Consider the following 14,920-nt stretch of genomic DNA (forward strand, 5'->3'; position numbering starts at 1 on the left):
TGTCCCACCAGCCTACTCTGATCTAGAGGTGCCTGAAGCAGCAGCAGGCAGCCTGACCCTCCCTGCCTGGGAATCCCAAACACTTGTCTGCAAAGACCTGCACCACGGTGTGACCAGAGGATTGCAGAGAGCTTACTGGCTCTGTTCTGGGTGGTCACCAGCCCACATCCAGTTGGTTTCAGTGAGCATGGGGGAGTAAGATGGGACGTGAGGAATGCTCTAAGCACCTGCTGACAGTCTTTAACCCCAGACCCTTCACTCCATAATTGGGAGAGATACTCAGCAAGTGTGTTCCCTCCAGTGCTGAGTACCAAGCACTTGGCCATGGAAAAGCAGTTGGCCTTTTTGGGAATACCAGGACACCCTCCTTCTAACCTCTCTTCAACTTTCTAACTCTCTGCATTAGCTGCTGTCTCAGTAGGCAGCACTGGGAAGTGTGTCTGCTATCTCTTCTCAGTTAACAGCTGCACCTTGAGGGAGTATCAGGAAGCACGATTTATATTGTAATAGCAGAAAAGTGGTTCTTGGGCAGTAGTTCATTACAGACCCACATGTTCTCGTTCCAGGCTTATATTAACAACGAGGGAGATAAAGGACTAAAATGACAGAGGCTGATGGATGTGGCAGCTGGGACGAGCCAGTCCCTATTTTAAGCACACAGGGAAAATTTGGGGTCAAGCTCGAGAGGCTACAGAGTGATAAAGTGCCAGCAAACACACAAACAACTTGGAGCATAGCCCTCCTCTTTCCATCTTCTTCCCCAACACCTCTCAATCCTGCTGACAGGCTGACCAGAGAGGAGCACAGCTCCTGCTTGCTCAATATGAGCCAGCAGGGCTGAGCCCTGGACCCTGAGACCAGCCAGCCACCTCTTCAGGGCTTCACCTCTCCTTTCCTGCTCCTCTACTGCCCCTGCGAGAACAATGACAGGACAGCAATCCCCCCACATCCACTTCCCCTTCCAGGTGCTGCCACGGCTGTGTGGGCAAAGTCACTTGTACAATTTATAGCTGAGTCTGGTTGCTCGAGCAGCAAGGCCGTATGGTATAGGAGCAGGTGCCCTGCTGTGTATTACCTCTCTGCAGGGATCTGCCACAGGTTGTTCACCACACCCTCTGTTAAACAGTTCTGCACTGATTTGTCTTTCACTTAACTGCAAGACCTGGAGAAATATTCTAGAAGTATCTACAAATCCAGTGTATTACTACCTTGACCCTTATTTGCCCTGACCCAGTGTTTTTGCCTGTCTGTTCTTTTATGTGCAAAATGAGTGCATTGTGAGTGGCAGGCTGTCCTACCAGACTATCCCACTGCTTGCCTATATGGAAGAGGTCTGTAGTTTTGGGCTGAGTGGGCATTTGGTTTGCTTGCTTACCCAAACAGAAAGGCTAGACAGCTTTAGGAAATTTAGTAAGAAGCTTAACTGACAGATGATGGAACAAAAGGGAGAGGAAACACTTAGGGTAAGATGGCCATAAGAGCCAGATCTAAGAACTAGCCTGGAACTAAAGACAGGCTCCAGATACAGCAATGCATATCCTGCACAGCTCCTGTTAAGGCTAAAGATTTACTCCAAGTTCACATTTGTGTAACAGGACACCATACGGCCTAGTGCAGATGCCCAGAAACACATTGGCCAAAGCCCTCAGAGCAGGAGTGCTTGGCAGCAAGAAGTGCCTCAGAGCCACCACCTCTTCCTAGTGCCATCTTCCACAAGGCTGGTACCTGCAGGGCTTCGGTGTGAGTGTCAGGAATCATAGCAAGAAAGCACAGTAGGGGCGTACAGGGGACACAGCCATGTACAAGGATAGTCTGAAAGTAGTTCCAGATAGAGATAGAGAATGAGAGGAGAATCCCAAAACCACAGAATCACTTACTGGTTTGGGTTGAAAGGGACCTTAAAGGCCATCTAGTTCCACCTACACCCTTGTGGTCATGGGAAGGGATACTATCCGCTAGACCAGGTTGCCCAAAGCCCCATCCAACCTGGCCTTGAACACTGCCAGGGATCCAGGTGCATTCACAGTTTCTCTGGGCAACCTGAGAAAGAGTGTGTAGGCAATCCTGAGTCTTTAATCTACAATCAGTGACTCAAATTGGATTGGTGATCAGGTCAGGCCTGTGCCCAGCAGAGTGACTCTTGGAATTAACAGCAATACAGAGACTGAAAGGCACAGCTGATGCTCACCCAAAAGCATCATCCTCCACCCTGGCAGCAGAGTAGTTTTAGGCCTTATTTTATTCTGTCAGGGACAGAGCAATAAAAGGGCAAGCAGGAGACAAACAACTGAACTAAATAGTCACTGTTCTTCCCTTCACCTCTGTTCTCTCTCTCCTGCTTTTGCAGATCCGGAAGAGAAGCAAAGCGTGCCGCGGAGGCCTGTGGGAGAATGACGTGCTCGTGTCTATCAATGGGAAGTCGTGCGCTGGCCTCTCCCACGCTACTGCCATGCAGATCATCGACTCCTCCAATGGCACGCTCAGCATCCGCGTGAAAAGGTAAGCTGCTCCCACGCGCCGTGCGGCGGCCGTGCAGGCAGCAGGGCAGCTCGGCGCGGCAGCTACCCACGCGCCGCAGAAAGGAGGCAGCCCCAAAGCCTTTGGTTTCCCCATACTGCAAGGTGTGCTAGGAGCACTTTACCACGGCTAACGTGTGGCCATTTTTACACTGTCTCTAGCGCTTTCCAGAGTGCCTGGCCCTGGACTGGAAGGACCCCAGAGGTTCACACCCCTGCCCCTCAGGCTGGAAGACAATGTTTGCAGTTTCAGGGCTGTGCTGCAGAGAGCGAGCAATTCAGGCTCCAAGCAAGCAAATTCCGTAGGACACTTCACCTCAGCAATTAACAGAGACTCTGGTTCATTCTGGGTGAATAACTGTACTGTAGAAATGCATTTGACTACACATTGGGTAATTGAGCCACGACAAAATTATCGAGTATTTCCTACAGCAAAGCATTCTAGTCTGACAGGGTGTGACCTGACTTCCACAACAATAAGAAGTGTGTAGCTGAGTCCTTTTTTACTGGAAAAAGTCTCTTTTGCAGTCTCCAATCCAGCAGAATACTGGAGACCAGGCTCAAATGTAAGCACAAAAATGTTTCCAGTAATGTCCTTGGTTCTACCTGTGCTAAGCTAACCCATGCCTCAGCACATGCTGGATGAGGCACAAGCTGTAAATCAATCATTTTAAGACAAAGGCAGCAAGGTGCATGAGGTCCCAGATGGTCCAGACTGCCAAAACAGAAGTCACTGAAGGGTGAAGGGGTCTTGGAGATGTGATTTTCTACAGCCCTGAAAAGACGGAGCATTGTGAGCAGTGGGGAGGGAGAGCTCTCCTGGTTGCTGGTGTCTGTAAAGCAGGGGCAGAGGTGGGCAGCACTTGCAGAAGGAAAGCCTGAGCATGTAGGATCTCCCCCTTGGCTTTAGGGAAAGCACCGGTGCCTTCTGATGTGCTCATCCTATACTCTAGATGTGATTAAGTGGGATGAGTGAGCCTTGCACAAGGTGTCCAGAATAGCTCCTGGTCCATTGCCAAGGCCTTGTCTCACCCCATTGGAGCCTATCTGCAGCCAACAGGTGCCTGGGCAAATTCCAATGGGCCAGAATCAGCACACTTTGAATTAGCAAAGTGACAAAGGCAGGCTTCTTGCAGCTCTCCCAGAACAAACATCAGATGGTTTGGAAATAATGTAACCAGTAGAACTCATCAAATATTGCTTTCTGATCACATCTCTATTCCCACTTCATATTTACGTTCCCAGAGCAAACACCAATCAGTCCTGTTCAGAAAGGAGAGGGAGCTGGATGACTGGAGTATGCCAGGTCATAGGATATATTTCTGTCAGTGTGGGACATGGGTGAAGAGAGAGAAAGTGAGAAAGGGAGAGAGAATGTGACCTGACAATGCAGAACAAGGGAAACTGGGTTACAAATGGTAATGCTTTTCAGTTATCTGGTTGAATAAAGAAGAGAAAGGACTGCTGTTTCGCTTGGGTAGCTTTGAATGTGCTCCCTAGTGAGAGTTCATAATAGCAAATATTATTAAAAAAATAAACTGTCAGAGGAATTGTCTCACCCTTAGCTTCCAAAGGTTTCCCTCTGACATGAGTATAAGTTTTTCACGGTTCATATTTGCAATCCAAATCATGAATCTCACAGCTTTACAGAGGCAATGATCTCTGCCTGGCTTCCTGGTATGCATGCTCAGAAGGCAAACGCTTAGGGCTCCTTTGTAACTCTGACAAACCCTGGTGACTTTGGCATGGGAAGGAAGAAGTTCCCTTCTCAGTCTGTGTGGTCTGGTGTCCAAGTACCATCAAAATCCAGACTCACTTTGAGGAGAGGTAGAACAGAGCCAGCGCTTTTTCCATCAGCATAGCCAGTTCTCTGTCTCTCTGGCAACCAGCAATCGGGCTGACTGTCCCAGTGTGCCCTGCCTCTGCTCTAGTTATCTTCCAGCTGACACACCGGCTAGAAGTTGCTATGTCTAAGCCAAAAGTGAATGCCGCCATAGATTGGGCTGGCTTGCATGACTGCAGTACAGTCGTCAAAACCCAGGCAGGGGTAGCTTGCTTGCAGAGCAGTCCTACAGTGAGCAGGCCACACATCAGGGTGGTGGATAGCAGAGACATACCTCCAAAAAACACTTGGGCCTTTTTCTCCTAAGTATTTTCTATTCTCCCATGTAGAGGTCAGTGCAAAGAAACAGCTCTGAGTTCTTTGTTTGGAGCCCACTCTGAACTAAAACAGTTTGGGAGTTATGGGATCCACAGAGCTGACATAGCTCCATGACCCAGCCCCAGCTCCCAGCCACCAGTTTGGTGGCTGAGGCACCCATCTTCCCCTGGCAACCAGCAGACTGTAGGGGTATGTCCCACTGTCCTGGGGAATGTTTGCTATGCAGGATTCACCTCCACAGGAGAAATGCCTGGGGAGCGAGTTAAGCTGACTTGCAGTTATATGCTTTCAGGGCATTCTGATTTTCAAGTGTTTTAACACCCAGTTTTTAAAGAGTCGTGAAGCAGAAAACTGGGATGAAAGCACATAGCTGATGCCTGCCCTTGGCATCTGCATTTCAGGTGCCTGTACCACCTGAAAGACACCTGAAACAGCGGCTCAAACCTTACACCTCTCTCATGTGTGGAGGATTCCTTCCAGCTCAGCCCACCCAACAAGACCTCACTCATTGCTTTTCCTTCTTCCCGCAGGATAGTTGGTGGGGACCAGATTGGCCCACGGCTCCAGCGCTCCCCATCTCCAGGGCAGCGAGTGCTCTCCCCACCTTCCCCACTCAGCCCCCCAGCACAGCTACTCAGCTCTGAACCAGCAGGAGCCCCAGCCACCACACAGCCCTCGCAGCCACGGCGGGCACAGCGGCACCTGGAGAGCCTTACCTCCCCGCCAGACAGCGAGGCCTACTATGGTGAGACAGACAGCGATGCCGACAATGTGGCCCAGGAGAAGCACCGCCGGGCACGCAAGAAGAGCCCGCGCTCCCCACCTGACAGCACCAACAGTAAGGTGGATGCGCCTCAGGACGAGGTGTCCCTGTCCGAACAGAGCGGCTATGAGAGCATGCCAGAGGCTGCTGTGCAGGGTGGACCTGAGGTGGCCAGCTCCAGCGGGGTGGCCAAGAGAGAGATTGCCTGCCTGCCTGGCAGCCGCACAGACACTCCCTTTTCAGAGAGTGAGGGACAGCTGCAGCCACCATCAACAGAGGGACGGGAGCCTTCTCCAGAGGCGATGCTCTTGCCCCATGCCACCAAGGCTATCCGAGCAGAACGCCATCTCATCCCCATGGTGGGTCCAGTGGAGCACCCGGTTGATGAAGACCTAACTACCACATACGCAGAGAAAGCCAAGCAGGCCAGTAAGTCCTTTGCACCCTGCCACTCACCCATGCCCTCTTTCTATGCTGGATCTCCTCCCAAAAGCCTCATTTCTGCATATATCAAGTGGGTTAGGTCTTCTAGCTTGGGAAGAAGCAGAGCCAAGTCAGACCTGTAGGGTCTGGGGCTTCCTATTGCAGCTTTGGTACTGGAGGTTACTTCATCCAGGATGTCCCAAGGAACAGGTGGGAGAAAAGGGTCTGGATGTAGGAGTTACTTGTAGAAACTTCAGCCACACAACCAGCTGTGCTCCAGCACCTCTGTATGCTGGAAAGTAGGTGGAGGTCATTGGTTTCTTTAACACTCTAGGCTGAAGAAGACTCAGACGACTTGACAGTGTGAGGAAAGAAGTTGGGGATTAGATTTTTCAGGCCTGGCCTTTCAGAGATCTCACAGCAGCTCGGTGTGCTCCTTAGCTATCTGTGTGTCCAAGCACAGGGTGCTCATTCTCAGGGGTTCCCAAGGAGCCCTCTGTTCAGCTCAACTCTCCATGGGCACAGAGGCATGTGGCATTTCACATGATTAAGGATTAGGTATAGCTAATTTTCAGTCAGCATAACCCTAACAAAATATTGTCAGTAGCCCATTTGTATCTCTCACCCTGTCAAGCTCAGGGAGAGACTTGTCTGCATTGACTTAGCCAGGGGACAGGCTGGGAAATGAAGACACAGAAAAGTTACTAGACTGAATGACACAGATTCTGATTCTCTGCTCCAAAAACTAGACATTTTTCAGCAGGCCAGATAATACTGCAAGGCAATTGTTAAGCCTCTCTTTTCTCTTTTCCTTGGGCTAAATGTTCCTGCCTAGGGGATCCTATACAGGTACCTTTCAAAATTAGGCTGCTTCTATTAGACAGGGTACTGTCATAGTGCTCTGTCCTATGTTGAGAGGACAGACTCAGTTGGGCCCCTTATGTCTGACTCAGCTAGGCAGCACAACTGACCTGGTGCCTTGTACTATTTCTTCCTAGTCTTTACCAATCACTTTCCTTAGGACAGCAAAGAAAGTAGCAATTTCAGCCTCTCTGAAGAGGAAGCTATTTTTTCCCCCTTTGAATAATGTACAAGCATGAGGTGAATGTTGAGAAAGGCATGTTCAGCTGCTCCCTGCCACCTGATAGTCCTAGCAGTGCATGAGCAATTGCTTTACATCAAGACTTATTTCCATGGACAGCGTCAGTACAGAAGGCTCCCAGGAAAACTATGTATTTAATGCAGAACATTTCTGATGGCAAAATAATATCCCATGGCAGAAGGTGATGCAATTCTATTGACAGCTAGAGGTAGGGTTCCCAGAAGCACTGCAGACTGAGGTAATATTTTATTCTCCTATTACCTTTCCACCGCTCACCCCCCTTCTTCTTTATGTTTGGCTATGGGTGTCCTTATGTAAGTGTTACTCTGCCATGGATGGCAACTCACATGGCCAGCTTGGCCTTTTCTCGGGCTAGGAATCTTGGCAGTAAATGTGAAGTCAAAACTCCACATCCTGATCATGCTGGAGCACAGCAGCCATTAAAAGTCATTAGAAGTCATGATCAGCAGCCAGTAACTCTGTGAAGGAAGGAAGCAAGAGAGGAAGAGGGGTGGATGATGTTTATTATGTGATGAACAGAGCTAAGGATCACCTATACCTTGAATAAACACAGGAGGATGTGGGACTGTAAGGCTGCATTGGCTTTGTGAGGAGGCTGCCTTCAGAGAAGGTATTGGCATGGGAGTACATGGCACAGCATCTCTTGCCAGAAAGGTGTAGCTTTGGTGAGGATTTGGGCTTGGACTGGTTCAGCTCCCACTGCTGCTTCAGGCTTCCACGGAGCAAGCAGAGATTAAAGCTCTGTTTCTTTGCCTTTGAGTAGCAGTACCCACTGCACAGTATCCTAATGTGGGACATGGAGAGTCCTGGGTTTTGCTAAACAGGAATGCAAAATCAGCTCATGGTTTGGAAGCTAGGCAAGTGTTTAAAATCTGAGTTAATGACAGTAGGTGACTTGGAGGATCAGTCATAGGAGCCTGGGACTCGATATATAGATATTTAAGGACCATTCTGACTACCTAATCAGATGTCTGCTTTTCAGAGCACCACTTCTCTAAACATATTCCCAGTGCAACTGCTCAGCACACTCTCCTTTGCTTTGCCATGGCCTTCTCCATGACGGCTCCCACTGCTGCACCATAAGAAGTTCCTTTGTTGGGACTGTAACCTAGATTGTTCCTCACATTTTCTTTGTAGAATGTACTCCTTTCTCATGCCTGGTCTGACCTTTTGTCTGATTTTGGGGGCATTTCTCTCGTCCTTTGCATTCATACTTTCTAACTTTCATTTTTAAGCTACAGTCTTTCTCCTTTTCCTACTTGTCCCTGCACCTCAGGGAAAGTAAATTGCAAGTATAGCATTTCTAGATGAGTATCTAGTAATATCAAATTTCTAGATGAATAACTGAAATCTATGTACAAGAACAGAAATATGTAATTGGTTGGTAGGTCGGTTTTGGGTTTTTTGCATCAACTCCACCAGCTCCTGACAACTACAGCTGCTCTCCCTGGCTTTGCTAAGGAGATACCAATCACATGGCAATTGCCAGCGGTGACACCTCTGTCTAACACCCGCTTTGCAATACAATAACGATGGAGCAAACAGAGCTCGTTTGTTTACACTCGGTAAGGATTTGGCTCTGGGAGCAAAACACAGTGTGATGCAACTGTCAACAGCCTGAGAGGAGGATGTGCATTGGTGGGGTGGAGCTAAATAAGCACGGGGAAGAGGGGGCAGCAGCTGATGGTACCACCTCAGGATGCCTTGTATGTTGTCAGCTGCTGAAGTGCACTTCTTCCTCCCTGGTAAAGGCAGAGAGCCTTATTGCTCCTTAGAGAGGTAACAGCCCTTGCAGTGAGGTTTGGACCTATCTCTTTTTCAGAGTTCCTGCCCTCTTTGCACATTGGCATTGGCTTATTTTTTCCAGCCTGTGGGATAAGCACATACATCATCCCAGCCCTCCATGGGACACACGACTCAGACATGCCTGCTGACCAACCACTCAGAGCACTGCTGATGCAGACCAGTGGGGCAGTGCAGGGAGCCACACCATCCAAATGTGGGGTACTTGCCCTACAAGTAAGGGGACTTCAGTCTTTATTGCTGCCTAGTGGCTACTCTGCACCCTGGTGTTTTGCTCAGTGGGTCAAAAGAACAGCCAGCGAACAGGGACTCTTTGCAGTACATTAAATGAACTACAGGAGACCATTCATACTTGTGAATAGCCATACTTTGTCTAAGTCTGAAGAAACAAAAGTACAAATTTGTTTCCTTCCCACTAAAACAATAACTTGCACTTTTTAAAGAGGTGATTAATCCCTGGGGAAACAGGATCTTTAGGGCTTCAGTTTGTCATCACTGTAAAGGGCCAAGCCACATCCCTTCCTGAGATGATTTCTGTGATTCTTGGAGAGTGCAGAAGGAAAGGAGGAGATAACAATACAGAAAATAAAAATCAAAAAGTCTGGATGAGTTTCAGGATGTTAGGGGAAAGTTGGAGCTTGTGGCAGGGAGAATCAGACTATAGTTGTCACAAGTAATTGCTAGTGATCTTTGGTTCCTCATAGCTCCCACACGATCCTCCTCTGCTCATCCCACCCTTACAGGCTTGGGATCCATCAGTAGCCAGGGCTGCTTCTCCTCAGCCACCTGTGCTCTCTGAGGTGCACTGTATTTTCACCCCCATCCTAAATCATCTCCCAGAATGGGCTCAGGCTTTCTCACAACTGGAAATACCAATTGCTAGTGGAAGACAGACACACCAGGACAGCAGTCTAGTCTTAACTTGCTATCACACTGTAGGAATTTCTGTCAGTGCAAGAAGTGCTTCAAAATATCTCAATTTAAACTTATCCACTGGACTATTTTTAGTTCCTAGGACTCAAGAGCTTCTCCATGTACGGTAGGGGAAGGGAGGGAAGAATGGGTGGGGAAATTTCCTCCTCTGCTTTATATGGGCCTTGCTGCCTGTGCAGAGTCATCAGAGTTATTACATTCCATATCAGAAAAGGAAATCCTTCTTGTTTAAAGCGGATGTACAGCAGCATCACTTGACAAGATAGGAGGCTTATAAATAAGTGGCCTATTCATTGGAGGGTCATACAGATTACCTCTTCTAAGAGTGACTGCAGTCACATTTCTCTGCAGAAAGGGTGAGTGCAGCCAGCCATCTATAAGCCTGTTACAATCAGTATAGACCTCAGGAGCTGTGAACAAGATAGAGTACCTGCGTGGCATTTTGAACTTCCTGCACCACATTTTCTATTTGGCTTTCAACTTGAACGGTTGTGACTCTAATGATAACAGTGATGTGGTTGTTAGGCTAGCTTACTGGTTTTGCTATTCACTGCAGTCCAGAAGACCACATGGTTTGGGACAGTAGTCACCTGTCCCCATCCTACCTGCTTTAAAGTAGAATAGAGAAGCATTCTGCTCAGACCGGGAGATGAAAATTAATTGCCTGAACTATTGATCTTACAGGAAGTCTGTTCCTAGCAGTATGAAGCAATGCTGAATAACCCTTGGCCCCTGTTACTCAGTGAGCTGCCAACCACTAGGAAAATTAGGATGACAGCCTCCATGATTGAATCGTAGATGGAAACTCAGATTTCACTTCAGCACACATTAAAGTGGAAGTTCCCTCCACTTGGGAAATCAATTTACACACACTGGTGCATGCAGTCTAGTTGTATGCCTTTGCTTAAGAATATACAACTTAATAAGCAACATTCAGTTTGGAATTCTCTGCAGCTTGGAAGGCATTTATTAAAGAAGACTACAGAGAGAGCAACATTGTGCATCTGGAGCCCTCTTCTTCCAGGTTTAGGCTTGAATATGGCATTTGGCCTTATGTTTTCAGTTTAGATTCTTCTATTGAAAGCACAGAGGTGATATTTTCAGGTTGATGTACTAACTGGACAGGAGACAGAGATTATAAGCTATTGTTGTCTGTCTTGGCTAGTGTGGATGAATTTCTCCTCTTCTTGAGCCATCTCAGAAATTGTCACAAGTAGTTGGCTAACTTTCTTAGGTATTTTCACTGGAGACTTCCAGTATAATTCCTTCAGGCATCTTTCACGTGCAGCATTTCAATACAAGTGCTGTGGGTTGCAGCACTGGCAGTAAGGCTGATGGAGCTCTGCTCTGCTTCACCTTCATACCTCACTGCTACCCTGCTGCTTGAAAGACATGCATTTAGCTGAACATGTATTAGCTCAAGATAAATCTAGCAGGATAAAATATTCTTTGAGAGGGGAAAGATCCTTAGTAATTAAGGAAGTATCCTTTGGAGGAAAGCTGTATGTGATCCCTGCAATGAAAATGTATATACTATTTTAGCCTAATATTTCCACTATATTAGATATCACTTTGAGCATCTTCTTTAAACTCTCAGATATTACTGTCCTATGTTGTTATTGTGAATGTAAGGACTCTGAGTCTGGGTCACAGTGCCTCGGACATGGTCGGAGGACATTCATCATCCTGCTGCTGGTGAAACATTGTCAGCAGTTCTCTTCTGTGCTTACACTTCCTTGGTCCTTGCAGAGCCACAGCTAGTGATTTTTCAGAATATGCCACCACACACATTAAGTTATCAGACTGTCCTTGCACTTGTATTTCTGGAATGGCTTAAGATGTGTAAGGCTCATGGGGAACAATGGGCTTGAGCCAAAATGTTGCCAGTAATTCAGTTCTCAAGGTGATTAGAGCAATAATCACACTGAAACAGCTATATATATATATAAACCCATAGACTGTCTTAGCCAATTGATAGTTTCTAGGTTCCAGGAGGGCTGATTTGAAAGAAATTGTAATGCAACCAGGCAATAGGAACCCCTCTCCCTGTCCAATGTTCAGTTCTGAAAGTGATATGGGACTTGCTGACAAGGTTTGGGCAAGTCTGCTTAGATTCAACACTGAAATCAGACAAAGTAATAGCAATGGAGGAGGAGAAGGCATAAAAGGGTGAGCCATAAAAGGACTTTGACAAGGGGTAATTAAAAAACAGAGTCATTGCTCAACAAAAGTGAGAGAAAATTATAGCTAGGAAAGAGAAAACTGTCAACCTGACAAGCAATCGTTCCCAGTTTCACTTAAATCCACCACAGGAAGGGAGATGAGTTTGTTGTGAAATCCATAAAGCTTCACTGTCATCAATGTACTCACTGCTCATGTTAAACAGGAATCCAGCCCTTTGTATCAAAGAAAAAGGAGTGGGAGCAGAGGTGAGTAAATTCAGCACATCTTGATATGCTGGCTATTCTGAAAGGACAGGGCTGAATCATATTCTCTGTAGAGGTGAAATGAAAGGAATTAGGAAAAGTTGTATCAAAATGGCCCTCAGTCCTTGATAAATACCCTGGAGTAATGGGAAAGGTCTCAGGGAAAGAGACCAAGAATAGCACCCTTCTTAGAGACACAGGCTCTGGGGATAAGTAAATGAAATAAATGTTCAGCCTCAGTTAGGTGAATGAAGTATTTCTTGTGGAAAATAAAATTATCAGTAGAAACAACATGGAGTAATAAAAAGTGGAAAAAGAGATAGTCTTTGAGCTGTTCAGTAGGATAAAACTTTATGGCTAAAGAAATAAGGTGGACACAGTATATGTTGGCTTCTGTAAGATACCTGATACAGTTCCACATGACTTTTCCAAGGAGAGAAATATGGATGAGATAGGACTACTGTAAGGTGACTGCACAATTGGCTAAGAATAGAATAGAAAACATAACTATTAATGGCTCATGATGTCAGATTAGCTAACTGGCTAAGTTGGTAGTAGTGTTTCACTGGGCTTCTGAATCTAACAGGAGTACCTCTATATTTTCACCCATGGAGCATTAGACACTAACATATGTCAATCAGATGTCCTCTCCACCTCAATGTTATATGACTGACGAGGAGACAGATGATTAAAAATCCCAACCCTCCTCTCTTCTGTCAGTGGATCGTGTCCTCTGGCTGCATCTAGACAGAACAGGCAGTATGTGCTGTGGAGCACCCCACAGCCCCGAAACTGCTACTACTACTCAGAACTGGGACCTGTCTGGGACACCTTGCAGCTTTTCTCTGCTCTTTCTTCCCTCAGCAACACAGGTGTGTGGGGGACATGGGGGAGGGAGGCGGTTTACATGGACTGAGGAGATCAAAAGTGTTCCCAGGCACACCACTATTATTTTCCTATCTGCTTTTTCAACTGCAAATTCCTGCCAGTGAAGTGTTTAAAATGTTTTTTGTTTCTCTTGAGTGTATTGTACCTAACAAACAGTAGCAGGAAATAGCAATAATGCCATTTTTTAATAGATGGCCTGAAGATTCAGTGGAGATTGCTGTGAATTAATCAGTAGACATGGAAGATACACAGTTGTCTCATGAAAGGCTGGATATTTAAATGTAGTAGGAGCTTGACTGGTTGCAGAAAAGGGCTAAAATCAATTGGATAACAAGAATATATGGCAAGTGCTATAGGATTAATCAAGTCCACAGACACAGATGGTGAGCATATGCTTGTCTGTATTGCTAGAGAGTGGATGCTGGAATCACTGAAGGACAAAGAGAAGATGAATCAGTGATATCCTGCTGTCAGACATCAAGCAATTTTGTGAGCAGCAGAATTAACAGATCCTGGTGTCCTTTTAATTTATGTCTTGTATTTGATATCTTATTCTCTCATGTCTAGTAAAGTGCAAATCTGTTTGATGTCTCTCACATCCAAAATGGGAACTCATAATCTCTCTGTTGTGTGTATTCTTCAGGTGCTTAATTAAGAACATACTCAGGCTTCCTGCTTCCTACGGTGGGGTCCAGCCACCTATTTGCATGTAAAGCTGTAGGAGTTTTGTATCTTTGTGACTTCAGACTCTCAAAATTCGCAAATGTGCTCAGAGGCTATTAGCATGAGACAGGTGAGATCAAAAGGCATGCAGTATGACTGCAGAAACCTTTCTTAGGAAATCTGTGAAAGACAGATTCACTGCTGCGTTCAACAGGTGCTGGCCTGGCAAATGCAAGCTCTCCTTTGGCAGTCTGGTCGCAGAGGACTATGTAGGGAGTATCGAGGGCCCCACTGGGAGCTGTCAGCACAGGCAAGCTGGCAGTGTCTGCAATCTTCTGCACTGAGGACACATTTCCATCCAGCTCAGGAGGAAAGGCAAACTCTCACTCTGCTGAGGGAGACTTTTTTTGAGCGAACAAACTATGCAAGTCTCTAGCAGGATGTCATGAGCCTCACACAGCAATGTCTCTGCACCCTCCCTGCCCAGCAGAGTCCTTCACTAGCAGTATGGAAGCAGAATGGCTAAGAGTGGTCAAAACCCTACAACATGAGCAGGCATGCTTTTCTCCCGTGGGCTGCTGATTCATGTGCAGAGAATATGGACTTCTGCTTTTCTAAAACCAGAGCTTGCAGCATCCTAAACTGGAGCTGAAGCCATATCTATGTTTTACGTAATGATTGATGGAACTGTGCCAATAGCCAAGAATGAGAAACACATTTTCTGTCCCAAGAGTTTTACCACTTCTTTTAAGTAAATAATGTACACTCTTTTGCTTTACTCTCTGCAATTTGAACATCGGTTGAATCTTGAAAGGTTGCAGCTTTCAACAGGGAAATACTTAGAAGGCAAATATAATACATCCAAATCTTATTTTGAAAGGACTCCAGGTATGAAAAGCATGAGATGTCTATAGCCTCTAAAGACTTACTGAGATATTTGCAGCGTTAGCCATGGAAAAATGACCTTGTCTAACATAAATAGCAGGAAGAACAAAATTCTAGTTGAAGCCATGTGAAAAAATAGTAGACAAATAGTATGTCACCACAAAGGAACAGGCTCTTTATCTCTGAAATTAGCAGTGTGCTTGTTTTCTATAGTAATGGGTTTTCTAGAATTTGGTCTTTGGTTTCCTAGTGAACATGAAACAGTGGCTGACCTTGTGTAAGCCTGCTTATTCAGTAGTTTTCCTGAGCATATTTTAAAATGTTTTAATAGGGCCT

At 46.3% G+C, this 14,920-nt stretch overlaps 1 protein-coding gene across 1 annotated transcript in view; it reads left to right on the forward strand.

Moving 5' to 3' along the window:
• The window catches only part of SYNPO2L (synaptopodin 2 like), a gene marked incomplete at its 5' end in the record, with an annotated part of 35,926 nt that overhangs the window by 9,887 nt on the left and 11,119 nt on the right, over window positions 1-14,920 (forward strand). The window contains 2 exons of the mRNA XM_084264668.1: window positions 2,348-2,499; window positions 5,208-5,869. Coding sequence (XP_084120794.1) covers window positions 2,348-2,499; window positions 5,208-5,869 — 814 coding nt within the window. The remainder of the gene's footprint in view (window positions 1-2,347; window positions 2,500-5,207; window positions 5,870-14,920) is intronic.

The sequence above is a fragment of the Gallinula chloropus genome (genome assembly GCF_964237585.1).
Source record: "Gallinula chloropus genome assembly, chromosome: 5".
Classification (NCBI taxonomy): Eukaryota; Metazoa; Chordata; class Aves; order Gruiformes; family Rallidae; genus Gallinula; species Gallinula chloropus.